At 37.8% G+C, this 13,500-nt stretch overlaps 1 protein-coding gene across 4 annotated transcripts in view; it reads left to right on the top strand.

The window, feature by feature from the left end:
* Nucleotides 1–13,500, top strand: part of LOC115933307 (contactin-associated protein-like 3) — a 235,434-nt gene that overhangs the window by 134,790 nt on the left and 87,144 nt on the right. For all 4 annotated transcript variants that reach the window (XM_055351714.2, XM_055351712.2, XM_055351711.2 and 1 more), the window contains exon 9: nt 3,790–3,933. In XM_055351714.2, the coding sequence (XP_055207689.2) occupies nt 3,790–3,933 (144 nt within the window). The remainder of the gene's footprint in view (nt 1–3,789; nt 3,934–13,500) is intronic.

The following is a 13,500-nucleotide window of genomic DNA, read 5'->3' as shown; positions in this document are numbered from 1 at the left end:
CAATCGCTAATGTGATTGCAAAGATAAAGAAATTTCATCCATTTATATAGCCAGGCAGATACAACCCATTACATATATGTTCTAAAGATAAAGGACAACTTGTCCTCAAGTAAGAGGACTTGACAGCGCCATTTGCTACACAGCCCATCTTACATTCACCTGGTAATTGGGAAGGCACACTCCTTTATGCAAAGGAAAACTAAACTCCATGTCTCTTTGACAAGTGGGTAGTTGCAGCTTGGAGCCAGGCACCTAAGTTAAACTCCCACGGAGACAAGGAGATAGGAGCACTGCCTTTCTTTATGTTTACATTTCAAAGAAATGTCTCCAAGGTCCTCAAGAAAAACACTCCTGGAAACAAGAAAGAGGCTAAATAAGATTTTGTTTGTTTGTTTGTTTGTTTTAAGATTTTAAAGATGTACAATTACAAGTTTTCTGAAAGAAATGCTCTAAGGAAAAAAAGTGAATGAAAGTGTGTATCCCTCTTAGCACTAAGAAAGCTTTTGTTTGTTTTGGTTTGTGTTTACCCTTACACCAGTAAGGCCTGTTTAAAGAAGTACCACACATTTATAGTCAGAAAAGAGATGCCGACTAGCTAAACTTGTCAATATCCAAAGGGAAAGGCAAATCCCTTCCCTGTACACACTTTGCATCTCTATGGACAAGCATTATTTGCATTATTATCAATGTTCTGCAAGTTAACTTCTGTCACTACACAGCTGTAAAGTAACCTAGTCCAAGATGATGGTTTACAATCCCGTAATATCAGCTGATCTTTCCATTGAAAAGATACCCAGTAATCTCCTTTGCCCATTTGAAAGACTGCCCTCAATTTTTTTCCTACAGTAGTTGGTTCAGTTTTACTGCTGATGAGTTGCATATATTCTGGATTCAATGAAGTGCTGAACAAGCACTTCATCCAGTTCTGGGTTGCACAATAACTAGAATTAAATATAATTAAAGTTCTTAAATCTCATCAGGATTTTGCTTCAGCTCCTGGCTTTGTGAGTATGATATTTTGCCTCTGCAGTTAAAATGTTGTAGTTGTTAACAAGAGATCATCTTCATATCAAATGTGTTTAAAATAACATCTATGTTGTGGGCAATTAATTTAGTAACTTCTCATTGAAATATTTATAGATTCTACTGTATCTGATTTTCTTGTACATAAACTATGGCCAAAGGCCAAGTACAACCTAATAGAAAACAAAAAGAAAACAAATGTGGATGATAGACATGAAAACAGTTATATGAAGATCTGCTTTTATTTGTCAAAAGATATTCTTAAAGAGGGCACTTTTTGCAGTTATAAAAAGAACATGTCAAAGATTTTGTTTAACTCATTAGTTTATGAGGGAATCAGTAAGATGTTACTGCTGCAATGATTTTGTGTATAATGTAAAACTGGCTTATTCCATGGGATGGGGTAGAGGAACCAGGAAGAAGTTCAATTGTATTCCTGCCAGACAAAATTCATTTGCATGTCTATGGACAATAATCATTTGCCTGCTTTCAATTTTCTACAATTCACAGGGTGGTAAAAGAATTCAAAGAAGGGGCCAGGTGTGGTGGCTCACGCCTGTAATCCCAGCAATTTGGGAGGCCAAGGCATGCAGATGACGAGGTCAGGAGATTGAGACCATCCTGGCTAACACGGTGAAACCCCATCTCTACTAAAAATACAAAAAAAATTAGCCAGGCATGGTGGCGGGTGCCTGTAGTCCTAGCTACTCAGGAGGCTGAGGCAGGAGAATGGCTTGAACCCAGAAGGCGGAGCTTGCAGTGAACCGAGATGGCACCACTGCACTCCAGCCTGGGTGACAGAGCGAGACTCCATCTCAAAAAAAAAAAAAAAAAAAAAAAATTCAAAGAAGGTAAAAGGCACAGAAACCTGCAGAATCATATAATCCTCCAGATTGTGTTTAGACAATGCCTAGTTTTACATTGAAGACATCCAGAATCTTGGTTGATTTTAAAGAATAATTTATTTCCTTACACTTTATTACTACTTCTGTTTCTGTTTCATACATCACTGAAGGTTAAAAGGGAAAGCTAAAATATTAATGTTAATGTTTAATTTTTAAGAAGTACTACATTTGAAATGCTAATAATATACTAACTTCACATAAATGCATGTTAGGAAGAAAAATAAATGAAGCATAGAGCCATTTTAATAATTTACAGGTTTCCCAAGACTATCAAGTAAAATGTTAACTTTATGGGAAAATTTCTATTAAAGTTTATTATGATATATGTAACTTCTGAAATAGTTTCAATCTTGGCCTAATTTTAAACTTCAGAGCAAAGTTAATTTAATAGGCCTCATGAAGCTAATCTTATTTTTAGCCCATTTATTGGCATGTATCTTTGACATATTATCAGGTAAAAGAAAGCACGGAATACCTCTAGTGATTTTAAATATCTTAACATTTAAATTTACCATCAAAGACAATTCATTATGTTACCAAATTATTTGACAAGATTAATTTCATAATTACTACTAAGAATCATAAAATAATGTGGATGTGAGTGTAAATATATAAAAATATTGTACATATATAAAGTACAACTCCAGTTCTTTCCTAAGCATTTTTTATCAAATATTAAATAATAGCTTTTATTTTATTTTATTTTATCTTTTTGAGACAGCGTCTCACTCTGTCACCCAGACTGGAGTTCAGTGGTGTGATCTCAGCACACTGCAACCTCCACCTCCCAGGTTCAAGTGATTCTTGTGCCTCAGCCTCCGAAGTGACCGGGACTATAGGCTAGTGCCACCATGCCCAGCTAATTTTTTGTTTTTTAGTAGAAATGTGGTTTCACCATGTTAGCCAGGCTGGTCTCGAACTCCCGACCTCAGGTGATCTGCCCGCCTCAGCCTCCCAAACTGCTGGGATTACAGGCATGAGCCACCATGCCCAGCAAATAATAACTTTTAAAAGACAGTATAATTATATCTATAATCATAATTTGTTAATTCAGAAACACACGAATATATGTTAAAGATTTTAACTAATCAATGAAGAAACCAGAAAGATGTTACAATCAGTTCGGAGGATAATTCAAAGTACTACACATACAGGCAGATAAGAAATGCCAAAATGAATTACAGACAGATGTGAAATGGTTCAGTAAGCAACTGCACCTTGCCAGGCACAAGTCATTTGTATTTCTATGGGTACAAGTCATTTTGCATTACTGTCAGTTTTCTACAATTTACAGGGCTGTAAAATAGCTCAGACAGTGAAAGCAGGGTTCACCTTAATGGGTGCAGTAAGCCAGACATCCAGTGATCTTCCATTTCAAATCCTGTCGCACCCCATAAGTATGTGCAACTATGTGTCAATTTTTTCTAAAAAAAACTTTTCACAATCATTCTTGACATATTTTTTATCAACTCACTTTCTTGATTCTTGTAAAATGTTTTTGTTAGATTCAGTAAAGCAAGTAAGTTTTGCATTTGAAGATTAAACCAAATTGTGTTGTTTTTATCCCATTGTAAAGGCTCCTACTGTATATATTTGATAATGAAATTCTAGTTACTTTAAGCAAATTACCAGAATTTGTTACAGTGATTCTTCAGAAAGAGTAATATTTTTATTCATGTGTTATTTTTGTAATAAATGAAATTTTAAACTAAAGATAGGTGGTTAATTTTTTTTTCAGTGATACATGAACATGTAAATACCACTCTTCTCTGACTTATTCAGTGATCTGAATCAAATTGTTTTCAAGTGTTTACAGAGCTCATAATTTAGAGTTGTCTCTGACTGATTGTATTTCCTCCAGGTGCTGGATTAAACGATGGGCAGTGGCACTCTGTGTCCTTCTCTGCCAAGTGGAGCCATATGAATGTGGTGGTGGACGATGACACAGCTGTTCAGCCCCTGGTGGCTGTGCTCATTGATTCAGGTGACAACTATTATTTTGGAGGTAAGAGAAGGCAACTGAATGACACTGGCAGTGGAACCACTTTTTATCTTTATTGCTTTGCATTTTGAGTCTCTAGTCAAATTTAAACCAAGTTGATACTAAGAAATAATTTATCTCTAGCCATGAAATTAATACCTTTTGAGTTTGTAAAAAACATGAAACATTTAATCAATTTTTCTTCCCAATACAAAAATAAGTATCTGCAGAAAGTTTACTTGCTGTTTAAATAACTTCATATTTTCATTTAACATTAAAAGAAAAATGTATTTGAGCTACATGTAGTAAATAAGTAGAAACTTTCAAACAATATCATAATCATATCTCTACAACAGATAAATCCATTTATACTTCTAACAGTTAGCTCGTAAAAACAAAACAAATCGTACTGTCTGAAGTCATTGGCTTACATAAAATATTACTTATATATTTAAGTCTACATCTAAATCTATACTATTGAATCATTATTAGTACACAGCTCAGTTTATAGAGAGATGGATAAATATTTTTTACATGGAGAAGGCGTAATAGGAAATATACTGATTATGAAGTACTTTCAAAACATTGACAATGTAAACAAATATTAATAGGAGACAAACATATTAAATGAATCCAGTATAATTGGTGTTACACTGGTGCAAAGTATTGAATGTTTGCTTCCCCACCCCAGATTCATAGTTGAAATCCCGACCCCAAAGTCATGGTGTCAGGAGGATTTGGAGGGTAATTAAGTCAGGAGGGTGGAGCCCTAATGAATGGAATTAGTGCCCTTATAAAAGAGGCCCAAGAGAACTCCCTTGCCTTTCCTGCCATGTGAAGTTATAAGGCGAAGAGTGTGGTCTGTGAAGCAGACACTGCATCTGCTTTGCCTCAAACTCAGACTTAGACTTTCCAGCATCCAGACTGAGAGAAATAACTGTTTGTTGTGTAAGCCACTCTGTTCATGGGATTCTGTTAATAGCAGCCCAAACTGACTATGAGAACTCATACAGCTAAAGAAATGGAAACAAGCAGATCTTTTGATTATAAAGGAAGTTTGGATTTTTTTAAATTAAAAGAACCACTAGAAATAACAGCAAAACCCTGCTATGTATTCTAGAATGCTCCTGTGAATCCAAAGATTAAGCTTTTATATCTGGAAACCACAGTTAAGAGAAACAATCGTGAGAAAACTTATCACATGGGGGCATGGATGCCTGTACATTACAGCATTCTGTTATCATCCCATATCACCACATATATGATAAGAAAACTCACTCTCAAGTAAGAAAGTTTTCAACTAGGTACGAAATTCCATGCTGGACACAGATACAGAGAGTCACTTGCACTGTACCTAAACACTGAAGTGTTACTGAGGTACCTTAATTACTTGTAATTCTTACTGGAAAGGTAAATATATTCAGCCTTTCTTAGTAATAAAAATTGTATGTAAACAGAAATATAGATCTAGTAATAGAAGACTTGTTATATACATGCAGTCCTATACATTGCATTTTACCTCATCAGTATTTGTGGTATTTCGCAAAGAATATATACTTTTCCAAATATACAGCCACAGACATTCAAAGACTTCACTGAGCTGTCCTCTGGCACACAGGTGAATTTAAATTGTTAAAGAAAATTAAAATGGCCTGAGGTATCTCTGACCAGACAAAGCCTTGTAAGTGGCCTTAACTTTGTTTGATTTACCAATATAAGCAAAACTTAACTTGAGCTATTTCTTGTAAATGGCTTTAAAAATAAAAAAAGTCAAACTTAAGGCTAACCAATCAGAAGCCAATTAACTTATATAACTAGAGACTTTCCAGCAGGATCAACCAAATAAGGCAATTGTATAACTACAACCAGTGAAAAATTTGCTACTATATTTACCTTACAGAAGCTGTCCCTTTTTGTTCCCTTGAAAGGGTCCCTGAACCAGTTCCCATTTGAAGCTGCTTCAACAGTGATTCATGAATCACTGTTAGCTCAAATAAACTTTTCTGCCTCCATTTACCTTTTATTAATGGATACATTTATATCTGTAGTTGGATGCTTTTTTCCTCTAAGCAGACACAAAGTAAACCTGAAGAGCTTAAGATTTTTATTTATTTATTTATTTTTATTTTTTGAGGCGGAGTCTCGCTGTGTCCCCCTCGCAGTGTGTGTGCACTGCTGGAGTGCAGTGGCGCGATCTCAGCTCACTGCAAGCTCTGCCCCCCAGTTTCACGCCATTCTCCTGCCTCAGCCTCCTGAGTAGCTGGGACTACAGGCACCCACCATCACATCCGGCTAATTTTTTGTATTTTTAGTAGAGACGGGGTTTTCACCATGTTAGCCAGGATGGTCTCGATCTCCTGACCTTGTGATTCGACCGCCTCGGCCTCCCAAAGTTTGGGATTACAGGCGTGAGCCACTGTGCCAGGCCAAGGTTTTTAAAATTAGTTAATGCCTTGGTGTATCTTGAGTGGATGATAACATAGGAGTCCTCAGAAAAATGCAGCCATGCCCGCCAACCTTTTCAGAAGAGCAAAGTTGGCTTAAGGAATCATCATCGGTCCAAGATTGTTAGTGATCTGAGAAATTTCATGTGCTGAGGATGATGCCAAATTAAGGGTTTCCAAGTATGAGTACCAGGATACCTCCTATACCTGCTCTCAGCCATATGTGGTATCGTCAATTGCCTCTAACAAAATTTTTCCAAACCAAGTAGAAAAAAACAATAAATGGGACAGAGATTTTTTTTTATTAGGATGGGACTGAAATCTGTCCCTCCTTCAGGATGAGGGCTGTAATCTGTGTGACAGAAACAGATGACAGAGTTTGATCCACACTACTTTGTTTTCAGAACTGCTAGCCCAGATGGAATAGGTACATAAAGAAACTAATGATATAAGCAATAGAAAATCTCAAACATTATAGTCTTTGACAATGTATATTCATATATAATTCCCCTTTCCTTCAGAAAATACGTGATGCTTCTCTTTTTTTTTAAACTTATTTTAGGTTCAGAGGTATACATGTGCAGGTTTGTTATATAGGTAAATTGCATGTAATGGGGGCTTGGGGTACAGATTATTCCATCACCCAGGTAATGAGCATAGTACCTAGTAGGTAGTTTTTTGATCTTCACCCTCCTCCCACCCTCCACCCTCAAGTAGGCTGTGGTGTCTATTGTTCCCTTCTTTGTGTCCATGGGTACTCAGTACTAAGCTCCTACTCATAAGTCAGAATACATGGTATTTGGTTTTCTGTTCCTGTGTTAGTTCACTTTGGATAATGGCCTCCAGCTCCATCCATGTTGCTACAAAGGACATTATCTCATCTTTTTTTATGGCTACATAGTATTCCATGGTATATATGTACATTTTCTTTACGCTACCGTTGATGGGTATTTAGGTTGATTCTATGTCATTGCTATTGCGAATGAACATGCACGTCTGTGTGTCTTTATGGTAGAAGGATTACTATTCCTTTGGGTGTGTACTCAGTGGGGTTGCTGGGTCAAGTGGCAGCTCAGCTTTAAGTTCTTTGAGAAATCACGAAACTGCTTGCTGCAGTGGCTGAACAATGTATAATTCCCCCAGCAGTGTATAAGCACTCCCTTTTCTCCACAGCTTTACCAGCACCTGTTATTTTTCACCTTTTGAATAATAGCAATTCTGACTGGTGTGAGATGGTATCTCATTGTGGTTTTGATTTGCATTTATCTCATGACTAGTGATGCCGAGGAGTTTTTCATATGCTTGTTGCCCACATGTGTGTCTTCTTTTGAAAAGTGTCTGTTCACGTCCTTTGCCCATTTTTTAATGGGGTAGGTTTTTTTTCTTTCTTGTTAAGTTCCTTATAGATTCCAGATATTAGACCTTTGTCAGATGCATAATTTGTGAATATTTTCTTCCAGTAGGTTGTCTGTTTACTCTGTGCATAGTTTCTTTTGCTGTGCAGAAACCCTTTAGTTTAATTAGGTCCCATTTGTCAACTTTTGTTTTTGTTGCAATTGCTTTCGGTGTCTTTGTCATGAAATTTTTGCCATGTCCTGTGTCCAAAATGGCATTTCCTATATTTCCTAGGTTATCTTCAAGGATTTTTGTAGTTATAGGCTTTACTTTTTTTTTTTTTTTTTTTGAGACCTTAGAGTCAGTCTCACCTGTTGCCCAGGCTGGAGTGCAATGACACGATACAGCCTCAACCTCCCAGGCTTAAGAGGTTCCTCCGCCTCAGCCTCCTGATTAGCCTGGACTACAGGCACATGCCACCACATTCAGCTAATTTATTATTATTATTATTATTATTATTATTGTTTGTAGAGACGAAGTCTCACTATGTTGCCCAGGCTTGTCTCAAACTCCGAGGCTCAAGCTATCCTTCCACCTCACCCTCCCAAAGTGTTGGGATTATAGGCGTGAGCCACTGCACCTGACAAGTTTTACATTTTATTCTTTAATCCATCTTGAGTTGATTTTTGTATATGGTGTAAGGAAGGAACTGCTTATGGTTAGCCAGTTATCCCAGCACCATTTATTGAATAGGGAGTCCTTTCCCTACTGCATGTTTTTGTCGACTTTGTTGAAGATCAAATGGTTGTAAGTGTGTGGCATTATTTCTGGGCACTCTATTCTGTTCCATTGGTCTGTGTGTCTGTTTTTGTACCAGTTCTATGCTATTTTGGTTACTATAGCCTTGTAGTAGAGGTTGAAGTTGGCTAACGAAATGCCTCCAGATTTGTTCTTTTTGCCTTGGATTCCCTTGGCTATTCAGGCTCTTTTTTGGTTCCATATTAATTTTAAAATAGTTTTTACTGGTTCTTTGAAGAATGCCATTGGTGATTTGATAGGAATAGCATTGAATCTATAAATTGCTTTGGGCAGTATGGCCCAATATGGTTAAAAACCATATTTATTATTCCTATCCGTGATTATGGAATGTTTTTCCATTTTGTATGTCATCTATGATTTCTTTGAGCAGTGTTTTGTAATTCTTCTTGTAGAGATCATTCATCTCCCTGGTTAGCTGTATTCCTAGGTAGTTTATTCTTTTTGTGGTCATTGCGAATAGGATTGCATTCTTGATTTGGCTCTCAGCTTGCATGTTGTTGGTATATAGGAATGCTACTAATTTTTGTACATTAATTTTGTATCCTGAAACTTTGCTGAGATTATCAGATCGAGAAGCTTTTGGGCAGAGACTATGGGGTTTTGTAGGTACAGAATCATATCATCTGCAAACAGAGACAGTTTGACCTCTTTTTCTCCTATTTAGATGCCTTTTATTTCTCTCTCTTGCCTGATTGCTCTAGCGAGGACATCCAGTACTATGTTGGGTAGGAATAATGAGAGAGGGTATCCCTGTCTTGTCCCAGTTTTCAAGGGGAATGCTTCACATCTTTTGCCCATTCAGTATGATGCTGGCTGTGGGTTTGTCATAGGTGGCTCTTACTATGTTGAAGTATGTTCCTCCAATGCCTCATTTGTTGAGGGTTTTTAACATGAAGGGATGTTGAGAAAATACCTGATGCTTCTCTAAAGACAAATATATGAAAGCAAACAACATTTCATGAAGGAATGAGGAATATTTTGTGGCAGCAAGAATGAGAATGACTCTCCAAGATGCCCTGGAAACTGAATATGTTACATCACATAAGGGATTTTGCAGATGTAATTAAGGTTGCAGACCTTAGGAGACGATCGTGATTCATGCAGTGGGCTCCATGTAATCACATGAGCACTTAAGAGATTTAACTCTGGTTGGAGGCGAAGAGACACAGAAGAGAGGTGTGGGTGAGGGGAAGCCAGAGAAACTAGAAGCAGGAGAATGTCTCTCTGCACCATTGCTGGTTTACAAAATGAACTGGGCACTATGAAGAGCAATGCAGGCAGCCTGACATTGCTGAGAGGCCCCAACTACCAGCCAGTGATGAATTGGGACCTCACTCCTACAACTACAAGAAGTTGAATTCTGCTCTAACCTGTATGTGCTTGGACACACATTCTGCCCTAGGGCCTTCATAAGGAGCCCAAGAGCACCTTGATTTTGTCCTTGTAAGACTATAAGCAGAGTCATCAGTCCAGCCCTCCCACACTTCTAAAGTGAGAGATAATAAAGAGAATGTTTTAGTGATTTGTTACAGTGATGATTAAAAGCTGATGCACATTCCAACCTCCATCAGATCCATTTACAGACATTCCCATTCAGTTCTAAACCCTTGGACAATGGCCAAAAAAAAAAAAAAAAAGGTTTTCTCAAACACACCCTGAGAATATACTGAAAAAGATTACCCCACGCCTGTAATCCCAGCACTCTGGGAGGCTGAGGCCGGCGGATCACCTGAGATCAGGAGTTGAAGACGAGCCTGGCTAACATGGTGAAACCCTGTATCTACAAAAATACACACACAAAAAAAATTTAGCCAGGCATGAGGGCAGGTGCCTGTAATCCCAGCTACTTGGGAGGCTGAGGCAGGATAATCACTTGAAAAAAAAATATATATATATATATATATATAAAATATTTTTTAAAAATATATATATATAAAATATTTTTTAAATATATATATGACCAAAGAGAATAGTTTCAACAGAAAGTCAAAATAGCCAACACAGTTTCTGTGTTTTGTTTTGTTTGGATTGTGTATGGCCTTCGAGTGAAGTAACGTACATGATCATGAACCATATAGGGACACAGTGGCAGAAATGGGAAGGCTGATCCATGATCATACATGCATACATAGATACACTATGGATTCCAAAGTCCCCTTTGACCTGAAAGTGTGAGAAGAGCCCATAACCCATTTGAAACAGATACGCAGCAACCACAACCCGAATTGTATATGCATAAGTAAAGTTGTCCTTATTTCAGAGATGATATTATGGATTGAATTGTTTTCCCTCAAATTCATATGAACTCCAGAATGTGACCTTGTTTGGAGATAAGATCTTTGCAGAGGTAATCAAGTTAAAATGAGGTCATTAAGGTGAGCTCCAATCCAATATGACCAGTGTCCTTATGAAGAATGGAAATGGAGGTGCAGAGACACACAGAGAGGGAAGACGCTGGGACAACATGCAGGAACAATGCCTCAGGAAGACAGAGGCCTAGAGTGTTACACCTGCAAGGCCAGAGCTGTTTACTGGGTTCCTCCCTGACCCCACCTCCCACCTGGGGCTGAACCCGACCCAGACCTTACCACCCACTGCTGCTACACTGCCATAAATCCCTTTTTTAAAAAAATTAAAATATTTATTTGACAAATAAAAATTCTATATATTTAAGGTATACTTTGTGATGATTTGATATAGGTGTACACTGTGTTCTGATTACCACAGTCAAGTTGATTAACACATCCATCACATCACACATAGTTACCATGTTGATGGCAGAGGGGAGTGAAGTCATTGAAAATCTGCTCTCTTACCAAATTGCAGGTAAATAACACAGTATCATTATGTATCACCATGCTGGATCATCATGCTGGATCCCTTTTGTTTCATGGGGTTGTATCACCATGAAACAGTATCACCATGCTGGATCCCTTTTGTTTCATGGGGTTGTTGAAAAAAGACTACAAATTAAGGACTGAAATGCATGTCTTCCAGATAGGCCTAAATAAAAGATCACACTGAGGAACCGATTTTAAATAGACCGCCCTTTATGGAGCTTCCCTTCATCATTCTGCCCAACGGAATTGTAACAGTGCAAAATGAGTGCCGTTACCTTTTCCACTGCTTTATGTGCTGGTTTTATTGCACCATACAGGTATCCCCAGAGACTTGGCTCCTCTGGAGCATCTTATTGATTTCCGACTGCCGCATGAAGACAGGCCATGCTTTGCCCAAAGTGACTAATAGTTTTACTCAGTTGGTTATTTCAACTTATTTTTATTGCCCAGTAATGATGCAGTGAAACATTTTACCAAGTCAGGGAGCGCATCAGCCTTTCCTAGACAATAATAAACAGAATATTTGCCAGCTCAGTCAATGATTGAGTACAGCCAAGAGACACTGCAGCCTAAGAGAGGGCAGTCAGAGTGGGGAGGTCACAGAAGGGTGCAATAAATCTTCTGCCCAGGGATGTTTACTCAGAAAGTCCTTGGTCATTAGAAATGTCATTTAACTCTGTAAATAATAAGATACATTTGCTAATCAATGCTTGAGGTGCTTCTTGAGAGTATTAGTATAGTTTTGCATTTTACTATTTTTTTTCCAGAATCCTTTTAAAATTATGTTGGAGACAGCACAATATGAAAGTAAAATTCGGCCAGGCACAGTGGCTCACGCCTGTAATCCCAGCACTTTGGGAGGCCTAGGCGGGTGGATCACAAGGTCAGGAGATCGAGACCATCGTGGCTAACATGGTGAAACCCCGTCTCTACTAAAAATACAAAAAAAAAAAAAAAAAAAAAATTAGCTGGGCATGGTGGTGGGCGCCTGTAGTCCCAGCTTCTCAGGAGGCTGAGGCAGGAGAATGGCATGAACCTGGGAGGCAGAGCTTATACAGTGAGCTGAGACTGCGCCACTTCACTCCAGCCTGGGTGACAGAGTGAGACTCCATCTCAAAAAAAAAAGTAAAATTCATCCCTAAAATTGGCTGTCAGCATGGAAATTATAAAACTCATTTTCTAAACTCTAACAGTCCTTCAGAGCAAACTTTCCACAGAGCAACTGTGAAAACAGACAATGTCAATCTGCAAAGTTTCTGATTGTTTTCTTTCCTCATATTCCGAGGTGTGCATATGTGCCTCAAATTGTATTAAAACATTTGCTATAGATGACAGATTTTATAACAAAAAACAAATAAGCCAATATATCCAAGACCTATCATTTCAAAAGTGAAATATTTAGGAAGCACTAAAAGGGATAAGAATGAAAGTACTATTCATTTTTTTAAGTGATACTAAATAAAGTTGATTACAGAAAATGATTTGTCAAAGTATAAATATAGTATCACCTTTAGGGTTTAAATTCTACAGGTGAGATTTTATAACGTCCTGTTATTCAAGAGCCCATTTCCATAAATATATACATGCTAATGTGAGAAATGCTTTTGAGTTATTTTTATGCATATCATAATTTTATTCATTTTTACTGTGAAATAGATCATATATGTACAGTTAAAAATATTGCTAATTTTTCAAAAGAATGTATATATTGTTACGTGAATATACCACATTTTATCAGTTCTACTGTCCCATTTTGCTATTGTTAGGCAATTTTCATTTTTGCTTTTAGATTTGCTTTATAAAATTTAGAGGGGTGGTGTTTCGTTGTTTTGCTTTCTTTTAGACAGGGAGTCACTCTGTTGCCCAGGCTGGAGTGCAGTGAAGCAATCACAGCTCACTGGAGCCTCTGCCTCTCCAAGCTCAAGCACTTCTTCCACCTCAGCCTCTGGAGTAGCTGGGACTGCAGGCCTGCACCACCACACCCAGCTAATTTTTGTTGTTGTTTTTCTTCGTATTTTGTAGAGACAGAGTTTTGCCATGTTGTTCAGGTTGGTCTGAGGTGATCCACCCACCTCAGCCTCCCAAAGTGCCAGGATTACAGGCATGAGCCACCATGCCCAGCCTAAAATTTAGTTTTTAAAATATTCTTAACA

The sequence above is a fragment of the Gorilla gorilla genome, chromosome 13 (genome assembly GCF_029281585.2).
Source record: "Gorilla gorilla gorilla isolate KB3781 chromosome 13, NHGRI_mGorGor1-v2.1_pri, whole genome shotgun sequence".
In the NCBI taxonomy this organism is placed as follows: Eukaryota; Metazoa; Chordata; class Mammalia; order Primates; family Hominidae; genus Gorilla; species Gorilla gorilla.
This window is presented reverse-complemented; position numbering and strand designations above follow the sequence as displayed.